General features: G+C 38.5%; 1 protein-coding gene across 1 annotated transcript; it reads right to left on the minus strand.

Annotated features, from left to right (window-relative positions):
- Positions 1–879: 879 nt before the first annotated feature.
- On the minus strand, positions 880–8,337 carry LOC105031590 (carbonic anhydrase 1). The gene is made up of 7 exons (XM_010906094.5): positions 8,161–8,337; positions 7,670–7,867; positions 5,072–5,190; positions 4,586–4,678; positions 4,353–4,415; positions 4,077–4,232; positions 880–2,322 (listed from the first exon to the last, which is right to left on the minus strand). Exons 1-7 carry the CDS (start codon positions 8,192–8,194, stop codon positions 2,203–2,205), a joined length of 783 nt encoding a protein of 260 aa, XP_010904396.1. The 5' UTR covers positions 8,195–8,337; the 3' UTR covers positions 880–2,202.
- Positions 8,338–11,366: the final 3,029 nt, after the last annotated feature.

An 11,366-nucleotide genomic window follows, 5' to 3' on the forward strand; every position in this document is an offset into this window, starting at 1 on the left:
GGGAGAGAGATCATGTGACAAGCCTGATTCAATGATAGAGTAATCTAAAATGTTGAGCTTAACCTGGCCAGGCCAACCTGAATGGCACATCTTGACAAATGGAGGTTATGAGCATGGAGGGTTGAGCACACAGTGACAGGCAACTAATTCATAAACAATGAATATTTTTGAAATTTTATTGTAAATAATTACATAACCCTCCCCTATACTAGACACAAAAAACAGAAAACCCTCCCTGACAGAAATTATAAAAGCAAGACCCTCTATTTTTCTGCAGGTATCAGTTGCATAAATTACAATCAGTATCTAACTACTTTCTGAAGTTATCTGTGATAATTCCCCTTTTGTATTAGAGCAGATATCATTGACCATTCCCTCTGATCATAAGCATTTTCTTTTTTATCTCTGTAGATATGGCCAGCCATAGGGAGACACAGTGACAAAGAGGTCAAAGGTGGGACGTTAATCTGGTGGTCATGGGATGTTGTGATCTGATGTTGTGGCAGTAGTTATGTGTCTCCCTTAAGACATACAAAAGTATATCAGGGACATATTTTTCACTATATGGGACACATGCTCAGACACTCCCACATGAGAGCAGTTAAGCGTGTAACTTATAGTCTTAAGAGTTTGGGCATGTTAACTGAATTAGCATCCCCATCCCCAGGCCTACCTGTGCCCTCCCTCCCCTGGTCTGACTTGTATGTTTACATCGCTTTTTCCAGCAATGAAATCAATCAGCTAGAAGAGTTTATGTGATAATCTTGTCAACAGTCTGGTAGTCTCAATTCCCAAGCGTTCTCATAAGTGATGATAGTTGATTATTCATAATTATGGCACTAAAATACAAGTGGACTTAGTAAAACACAGGTAAACATATTTCCATAAAATATATTTATTCAACTAAATAAAATCCCAACTTCCGAAAATAGCTGAACAGCAAGACTAACTCCCAGGGCCGCCCTTTAATTATGACTGGCATAGGGAATTTAAAGTACATTTAATTATCAAATACAATTTGGTTAAGACAGACATGATTCATTGTCACTAGCATTCTATTAAAAAAGAGCTGCTAATTTGCATAATTCTGAGTTCCAATTTTAAAGGTGATGCTTCATCATTCATAATTCATCAATAAAAAGGCCCAACAACCTGCGGACACTACAACGCTTAATGTTTTTTTGCATCTGGTTGATTCTTCCTTGGCTGTAAAACCTAATTGCATTGGGAGCGTCACATTAAACAATTCATAAAGTGTGAAAGGGGTCATCCGCTTCCCCTTCCGTTTTCAAGCAATCAATACAAAACATAAAATACTGAGCAGCTTTCTGATATAAAAGAAAATTCAGGAATCAAATCAAATTTTAGCATTTAAGCTGTCAAGCTAAAAACATTGTCATTTATATTTGCTTTCTAATGAAACAAAGAAAATGAACATCATTGAAATGACAGCACTAGCCTCACGAGTTAAGTCCTACAGGCATACTGTGTGTGTGTGTTTCTGTGTGTGCCCGAAGGGGATTTTCTGGTTCAATCGGGTGTGATGGACACGACCGCTGTGTTTCATTAAGCTGCCGTGATCTCGAGGCAAGCAGTCAGTCAGAGATTACAGACAGCCTGTCAGGATGTGTGCGTGTGTTTGTGTATGTGTGTACTGTATATGTGTGTCTTGCCCTACTCACAGATGGTGAAGCAGTTTCATCCACCCCGGGCCTGCCACTGACAGCTAGTCAGGTCTGCTAGTTTTTCTCCAACTGAATCATCCAGAACATTATCCCAGCTACATTTCTATATCATTAATTGCTTAGCAAGCTTTGTTTGCTGACAAATGTACTATCCACTATATAAATCTATTAAAAACTACAAAGCTGTCTACATCATTGGCACCAGATGCCAAATCATGGGGTATCTGTCACATTATAGCCGCCATGTGGAGGGCTTGTCTTGGGAAATAAATATATCAGAGCTTTGCTGGATTGTTATGGCCCAAAAGAGGAGAGGATACAAAAAAGGTAAACCCCTAAAGTGCTTCTTCCTTTGAATTTCCATCACAGAAAGGTGAACCTTTACTGGTGGATATGGGGTGGTAAGGAAGTGGTTTGTGATTTCATTACAACAACAAAACGAATGGACGGATAAACATGTGCTCTGTAGCTTCACTGCAGGGGAGACACGTCTGGGTGTCTCACTAAGCAAGGGGATTTATTTGAAGGATGCACGCACAACGCGGCCCTTGAGGGGCTGAGGGGGGCGGTAGTTGTCCACCATGTGGCAGGCTGCTTCACCCTCTTCGGAAAAGAGAAGGCTCCGGAATTTGTTCAACTGTCAGATGAGAAAGGAGAGAGAGCAAATATAGTTAGACTCTCTGGCCTACTGTCGCTATCACTCACTTCCATCCGTCCCAGCGATACAGTTTGTAGTCTACATAAAGTAAAGCAAAGGTTGTGTGAGACTTCTCTATTAAAATGATTTTCCTGTAAAGGTGACTCATGGAAATGAGATTAGTTCTTTCTGTTTATACTTGTGTGACCAAGAGATCAAGATTGCAGATGTGGCTTACAGTCACATGACTGATTTAAAGGACAGATATACCATTAACTTTGGCCAGTGAATTAGTAAGAGTTCACAAGTTTTGGGTTTCAGCCATTTGACATAAAGTGAATTCTAAGATGTCAATGTACAAATAAGTGAATTATTTGTACGATGACATTTATGTTTTGTTTTATTACTTCTGTATTCACTTTATGAATTGGTTCTGTATGCATTTTATGAACTTATTTGAAATTATACAATTACTGTTGGGTTCAAGTGTACACTTCAGATTTCATTGGACTTTCATTAATATTGGAAGGTCATATTAGAAATCATATGAGTAGTCTTTGACACATCTAAGCCAACCTCCTATACAGAGTGTTCCTGATCTATTAGATTTTTTCTTTCTGACTGCCTACACTTTAACCCAATAGTCATTGGATACTTTTAAATAATGTCCCTTTCCACATACCATTGGAGTTCACTGTAGTAAAGAACAAGGCTACTAACAACCAGTGACACCAGTGAAGTCTAGCTGGTAACTTCTTCTCGGGGACTGAATAACATTTAAACACAAGGAGACGAACGTAAGTGCGTCAGTAGCACGTAATATGTATGATAGTGTTCTCTTTGTATTACTGTTACCATTCAGGATATTTACTCAATGAATACTTCTTATGAAATCATATCTCATGTCTCTGCCTAGTACGGCACCTCCTCGAAAGGTATACCTCAGCTCCCAGGTAACCCTTGAGACACCCAGCCAAAGCTATAAATAAAATGTTTGACTGGGTAGTGTAAATTTTCACGTTTAAAAGAGAGTCATGTCATTTGGGCAGGGTTGAGAGAAGAGGTGGGCCAATATGAATAACCAAATTCATCTCTCAGTAAAACACAAAATAATACTTTTGGTTTTAAACATAATATAGAAATGTAGGCCTGAACACTGAATATTTCTGTTTGGTTCATGGTGGCAGAGCCTGAGTCATTTACTAGAATATCCACATGACCACATGTTGGGGGAAATGTATTTCAGTATACAGCAATCATTTACGTAGTATAAAGTATATATTTGTACATTATAAGTACAGTGTACACTGTATGTATGAAATGTATGGGTTAAGGTTACTGCATGAACATTTTCTGAGTCTGCTACATATAAACATATTTCCCACAAACTTTTTGGGATTTGTACCAAAAGTCCAGCTGGACAAGGTCATAGGAATAATTTTAGTGTTTTGCACTTTTAGTTGAGAACTGGGAACATGACCATAATGACCTGTAATCCCGAAAGGTCACTTGTATCGTTACTCTAAAAAATATTACTGCACACCATCTCAATCCTTTATGGCAATAGTTGAAAAGACTGCAGAGATTTCAGTCAGATATAACTATCACAACCTCTAATATACTTTTAAGTAGTCAAACAAGTTATTATCAAGGAGAGCAGTGAGAATGTATTCTATTCCAGACTACTGAAACAAAGCCAGTATACTGTAACTCCAATCCTTTTCTACTAAATGAGGTCATGTGAACTATCGTACCTGATCAGGGCTGGCACTGATTGACTGTTTGCAGACAATCCATGTGACACTTTCCAGCAGAGGGGGTGTGGTCAGTGAACCGTCGTATGTCCAGTAGTCTAGCGACTGGGGGAGCAGGATGGTGGGATCAAAGTTCTCGAACGAGGTCTGCTTGCCCTGCATGTAAAGAGGTAGGCTAGTTGACATGACCAAGTCAATGATTGGCTTGGAAAGGGCCAGGTAATTTTTTTTGCAGAAGCACAGCTTAGAATGTTAGCTCAAGTCAGAGGCACTTACCTTAGCCTTAATGGCATCAAAAACATCAAGGACCTTCTGAAGACTGGGATTTTCGGTACCAACCTAATCAGAAACATTTAACACACATTAATGTAATTTGTAATGAGAAGGTAACCAAAATATTGTGTTTGAAGATATATTCCTTTAACCAGGAAATAACCTGCACTGAGAAACATATTGAGACGAATGACAATATTACTATAGGCAAAATGGCTGAGTATATTGATACAGACCTGAAGGAAGACTCCTACAACAGCAAGGCCATCAGATTGGCTAGCAGCATCACCAAAACTTGGGTACTTAGTGTTCCAGTGAACCAGGTGAAGCTGAGAAATACGATACAAGCAGTTTGAAACTCTCGAGAGTCTTTTCTCAGCAATAGGTCTTTTGTAAGGTGGGGTTAAGGCCAAATAAGGAGGCTTTTGTTTGCTGACATAGTGATTAACTGAAAACCAAAGGTGGAACAAACTGGGGATGTAAATTAAATGCACGCCATGAAAGAAATTCCTTACTGAATGTCATGGGAACATATTAACTTCCTGGACTAAGACTTCACTGACCTATGTGCCATGCATGAAAGAAACAATACAAAAGAAAAGATATTGATGGCTTGTCAGGTTTTCAGGGTTCAAATAATGAAATATAACATGATCCAACTTTTGGAGAAGAAAAGGTGTTGGTGTGTGTAAGAGAGTGAGACCAGAGCAGTGTGTCAGTACCTCGGCAGCGTACTTGGTCCCAGCCACAGTGTGCTCAGAACCCCTGTCATCACTAGCACCCCAGTGGAAGTGGAACTGCTTCAGCCTGTACGTCCCAGAGACAGGTCCCCCTGTCAGAGCTGAGAACAGAGCACATAAAAGATATTTACACACTGATGTACTGTAGGATTTTAGTCCACTGACTAAGAAACATATCAGTCAAGTTCACATTATATAATGGCACAACATGTTTTGCGTTCCATGTCAAGCAAGGTCATTATGTAATCTTAATAATACAAGTGTTGTTTTTATGTGCAATAACACATCCTTAAAGTCTTTGTTACATGGTGACAATGTGTTCCAAGCAAAATGCACACCAGGCAATGAGTTGTCTTGACAGATGTGCTGAAGATAACCGACAGAATGCTGTGAAATGCAAGTGTGACTTGTGTCACTACCCCCACCCCTCTCCTCTCCTCTCCTCCCAAAAAAACATGCAGACATTGACTTCCTATTTAATGAAAGCCGCGATGCAGTTCCTGTTGCATAATCCAGATGCAAAATCAAGCTCAAGTTTACCCCAAGATAGTGTTCCTTTGATAATACATAATTATCCATTTATACAAAGACATTGGCAGTAAGTTACATTTTGCAGGTTTTAAAACGTAAGAAATAATTTTTCAGAGTTTTCATTGGCGCCTAATGTAAGATTACATTAAACGACTGACCATCCATCCCTGGCGTAGCATGGTGGTGCCAGGCCAGGGTGCAAGCTATAGTAAAGGATCCTCCCCCCCAAACGATTAGATTTTTTTCTGGTTGTATATTCGCTTTGTACAATGTTCTGGCGATCCTGTCATACATTAACAGCACAGCTGATGTCACATTGCGATTGTCCCACTGAAACACATTATAAAAGTGAAAATACAAACAATAACTAATGACGGAGGCAGAGCACGGGCCCACTCGTCACCGAACACGGGCCCTCCACCCACCGCGGGCCCAGGTGCAACCGCACCCCCTGCACCCCCCATAGCTACGCCAGTGCCATCCATCCTGTGGTAAGACTTCTACTACAGCTATGATGGCTTCATTTCTAATGCACACATCAACAGGTCTAGTAATTAATTTATTCAGGCATAAGCGTGTGTTTTATTATGAAATTGAAATTCAGTTTGCCTCCATTAAATTAACAGAAAAAAAACAATCAATAGTTTGCCTCCATTAAATTAACAGAAATAAACAATCCATTTTCCCTGCACTGTAAAATGTTTCAGGTGAAGTAATTGAATTGTTCAAAAACGTCATACTTTATAAACTGAATACAGTAGGTAGGGGGGAGGATAATACACTGAGAACCTTTTAATGTATTTTGTGAATTACCACAAACAATGAAAAATAAAATAAATGAATAGAACTCAGTAGTGGTCCACATTAAATGCCATTCAAAATCAAAGCACATCTAAATCAACTGAAAAAGTTTCACAAATTTTGGTTAATTCTTAGTTAATTAGAACCGGTGTATTTGTTTTATATGCTGACTACATAGAAATCACATTAACATGCCTAATGTAACAAATATCCCTGACCTAGGTTTGAGTATATTAATTACACAAAAAATGTTGGATATCATAAAGTGCAGTACAGCCACACAGTACTTTTTATGGTAAATTAAAGGCAACTTTACTGTGAATTGCTGTAAAAATAACAGGAAAGGTTTGACTGTGTTAGCTTCCCTGTGAGCATTATTATCATACTGATTACATAAAGGCTTAATCCCAATTCAATACCCCAAAATCTATATTCAACTACTTAAGAAATATAGCTGCAGCCTGCATATAATGGTTAATCCTGGAGATAATATCAATAGGATCACAGGATCACATCAATCAAACTGATTACATAGAATAGAATACTGTGCAACAATACTCAGGGGTCTGTTTTTCTAAGGTTGCCTGCTGGAATATGCCAAAACAAATGGAACAGGAGTACGAGTGAGGTTGTCGTAATATCCATTTTTTGTATTTCTATGTATTTAACTATATCTGATAGAAAAACTGTCCCTAAGAATATTAAAAATGCTACTTCAATTAACATTTTGATTAAGTAGTTTATAATTTCCTCTCACGGAATAGTTCATGAAATTAAATGGGAGATCACATTTTTTATCTGGATTTCGCCGTAATTTTCTGTACTTTAAAAAAGAAGCACCTACCTAACTTGATGGAATTATTATGGAAATAATAGAAAAATAGTGAAATATAAAAATGTTGATGGTCTACCAAAAACATTAGCATTCCCAACTGACACATTGCCTAATGGAGTCCTATTTAAACTGTTTTTTTTTTTTTTTGCTGATTATGCATCTTGGTGTGGACAGTTTTAACGTGGTTAGTATTTCAATTGCCTATCGTTAATAATTTGAGTGGTGAATATAATGTACATGCATAGCTCTATTCATCCCTGATTCATGAACACATAATATGCATATATACAGTTACTTTGTAAATGTATACATGTAGCATACTATAAATATGGAATTTAAAATAAGGCTCAACATTCACAACTGCAAAATGTTGAGGCACCTGTCGGGACGCATGCATAAAGATTTAAACTAACTTGAAAGGTCGTTGTCATCAGCGTAAGTAACTTGGAAGGAATGTCCGTTGTTGAGAATGTCAATTGAGGTGGCAGGATCGTACTTCAGGGTGAGCGGCTTCAGGGCTGCGTCGAAAACAGCCTCGCCAGGTATGATGTCAATAGGAGACTGGCGGGGTCCGTCGGCAATTGGGAAGCCTTCAACCCATTTGTCGGGTCCTAGAATAACAGAGGGGACATAATGTTTCAGCATCTATTTCTACGTGAATTCTTTCTTTCCAATCACATAAAGATTTTTTTTTTGTAGTTTGTTGCTCTGTAAGACTGCAGGGGATTACGCACGGTTACCTAAAAGTAAAAAAGGGATATGCCTTAAAATAAACACAAGTATTCATCAATGCATGACCCTTGTCTTTTTATTCATTAACCCTACTATAGCTTACATGCTGTATTAATGGGACGCATGAGGTCCCTTTCAATGTCATTGTAAGAACAGAGCACACGAGTCTCACCATTGTCCCGTGCGTATCCCCATGCGTGAGACATTGCACTACTTGGGTATTTTTGAGTGCAGTAAATCCCCTAAATCGCGTTGCTCCAGAGTGCAAATAGCCAGTGTCCTCCACTTGACAACTGTCAAAGCTTATATAGGGTCCCAGTCCGGCATAGTGTGTTTCAAGCAGCTGGGTTTGGCCACATGATACCCATGCAATTTGAGTGTAGCAGCGGGAGGAGTTAGCGCCATTGGTCGATGGGGAGCGCAGTCATTCTCTCTCTCACATTCTCTCTCCCTCTGTGTGAGTGTGTGTCACCACATAGGCTACAGCTATTAGAACCCTTCGATATACTACCAGCATTACTTTGACGAAATCAAACCCATTGGAATGCACCACACGAGCTGTGTGCATAGACTCGTATCATATTTACCATAACTCTTTGATGTTAAGAAGTCCACTTCTTAACCACATCACTCAAATACGCGTGCAACGAAATGAAACCAAACACACACACAGAAATATAACTCAAGATTACACAAAATGTAGACGTTTTTCACTTCCTTCCGTGTTAATGATGAACAACTCCCAAACAGCGTTACTTTTATAGTCTTTCATAAAAGTGATTTGGGAGAAATAAACTCCGACAACTCCGACGCAGAAGAATGAAAGCATTTCTGTGGCATTACGTTGCTGCCATCTGACGGTCAAATGTCGCTAAAGACTGTGCGTTTCCTGCGCTAGACTTGCCGAAAGCAAAATCACTTCTGCAGCAGAAAAGAAAACGGTCGGAAAATTCATGGTCCTCAGCTGATATTGCATACCTGATATCAAAATATATAGTATATGTTATAGCATGTAGTGTATTTTGATTTGGTTATGCAGAGCTCATCTGTAAAACTGACAATTGGTTTTAATATGACCTGCAGCTAAAATAAAGGTCATACAGATACAGTGCATTCGGAAAGTATATAGATTTTCCCACATCAATCGACACACAACAGCCAGAAATGACCAAACAAAATCAATTTTTTTTATTATAATTTGCTAAAACCCCCAACAGAAGTATCACATTTCCAGAAGTTTATGCTATGACCCTTGAAATTGAGTTTAGGTGCATCCTGTTTTCATTGATGATCCTTGATTTATTTCTACAATATAATTGGAGTCCACCTGTAGCGGCCCTCACCCTTTCCCATATACACACACAATGTTCAACTGGACAAATCTATAACCCTTTCCCACATACACACACAACCCTCAACTGGACAAATCTAAAACCCCTCCCCAGATAAACACACAACCCTCAACTGGACAAATCTAAAACCCCTCCCCAAACACACACTCAACTGGACAGATACAGTGCAATCGGGAAAGTATTTGGACCCCTTCACTTTCCAGTTTTTTTCCTAAAAATTCTAAAATGGATTAAATTGATTTCCCCACATCAGTCTACACACAACAGCAAGAAATTACCAAGCAAAATCTATTTTTTAATTTTTATTTGCTAAAACCCCCAACAGAATTATCAAATTTCCAAAAGTTGACCCTTGAAATTGAGTTTAGGTGCATCCTCTTTCCATTGATGATCCTTTATATATTCCTACAACTTGATTGGAGTCCACCTGTAGTGGCCCTCACCCTTTCCCAATGGCCAGAATGTCCTTGTTTGTTGTGAAACTTGGCAATAAAACTCTTTCTGATTCTGGACATGATTTGCAAAAACACACACTTGTCTATGTAAGGTCTCAAAGTTAATAGTGTGTGTCAGAGAAAAAAGAACATGCCATCCCAACTGTGAAGCATGGTAGTGGTAGAATAATGCTGAGGATATGTTTTTCAGCATCAGGGACTGGGAGACTAGTCGTGATCGAGGAACATATAAACAAAGTACAGACACACAAAACAACTCGTAGCGCAATGATACACACCACCTACGGGTCAAATGCCCTTTTTAATAATGCCCCATTATGGTTAAGTACCAGGAACTCTAAAAATAAAGGCTTGAGTGGACTGAGTGCTTAATCTTGAGTTTGTCTTTACTGAAAGCTCTTTAAAACTTAATTGTTAAAGGTGCAATATGCATGTTTGTGCCACCTATCGGCAGTGAGTTGAATATCTTTTATATAACTCCATTAGGACCTGACACTTCTAGAATTAGGTAGTTAATCATTATTAACTATGAGCATGCTGACCAGTCTGAAGCAGTGTCCCCTCCAAATGTAGATGCTGGAGCAATGAACATAGACATTAGTTAAGATGTGTTCAATGTTGATAGGCCCTTTTCATAACTACGGAACAAAGGGTTATGGTTAGACTTAAATCTATGCTGTAACACTATTTTCCAGCAGGACATGCAATCAAAGTGTCTGCTCAAACACAGAACTTAGCTAGCTAATGTTAGCTTATCGTTTCGGTCAAAGACTTCGGAGAAACCTTCCTAAAACTTATCTGCACTCCTGGAAATAAAGGAAACAAGAAAGTTGACTTGTAAATGATTTATTTCAGCAAGATGTTCAAAATTAGCAGAATTGTTTCTCTGTTATATCATTGGTATATATGATTAATAATAATTTTTTCTAGCAAAATAATCTAGCAGTACACATTGAGTCTAGCAGTACTTTCCTTGACGATATAGCTAACTAGATAAATGAGGTACCTAATGTTAACCAGGACCAATAAAACAGAGCATATCTTTCTGGTTCTTAAATCTTTGCACTGGCTTCCAGTCAGTTACAGAATAGATTTTAAAATGGTGCTTTTAGTCTATAAAACACTGAATGGTTTAGGCCCTGAATATATCTATATATATTTTTTTTGCCAAACAGCGTAAGTGGACCTGGCCAAAAAGAGTGAATGTCTCTTAGTGAGTGACTGACTGACTGACTGACTACCCCTTGTTAAATAGCGTAGTGGTTAGAAAAGCAAACGATAGTCCTGCATTCAAATCTAATATCAGTCAAAATAAATTATACATTAGGATTTGTTCTGAATAGATAAAAACTTCGCTGGTTACAACCTTCAGTAGCTACGTTATAGTAAACCTAAAATAAATCTGTTTACAGTTATATTGCAACAATTTCTGGTGAATTTTCGAAGTACACATCCGTGCTTGCTTTTTGGATCAGGATAGACAAAACCTTCACTGGCTACAACCTTCAGCAGCTATGTTATAGTAAGCCTAAACTAAAACTGTTCACGGTTATACAATATTGCTACTATTT

This window comes from Esox lucius, chromosome 21 (assembly GCF_011004845.1).
Source record: "Esox lucius isolate fEsoLuc1 chromosome 21, fEsoLuc1.pri, whole genome shotgun sequence".
Classification (NCBI taxonomy): domain Eukaryota; kingdom Metazoa; phylum Chordata; class Actinopteri; order Esociformes; family Esocidae; genus Esox; species Esox lucius.

Bases quoted from the DNA above. Each gene is read 5' to 3' on its own strand.
- LOC105031590 (XM_010906094.5), bottom strand. From the start codon at position 8,194: ATGTCTCACGCATGGGGATACGCACGGGACAATG. The intron at 7,868-8,160 runs GTGAGACTCGTG...CTGTTATTCTAG, and splicing joins GGGATACGCACGGGACAATG to GACCCGACAAATGGGTTGAA. The intron at 4,233-4,352 runs GTAAGTGCCTCT...CTTTACATGCAG, and splicing joins TTGATGCCATTAAGGCTAAG to GGCAAGCAGACCTCGTTCGA.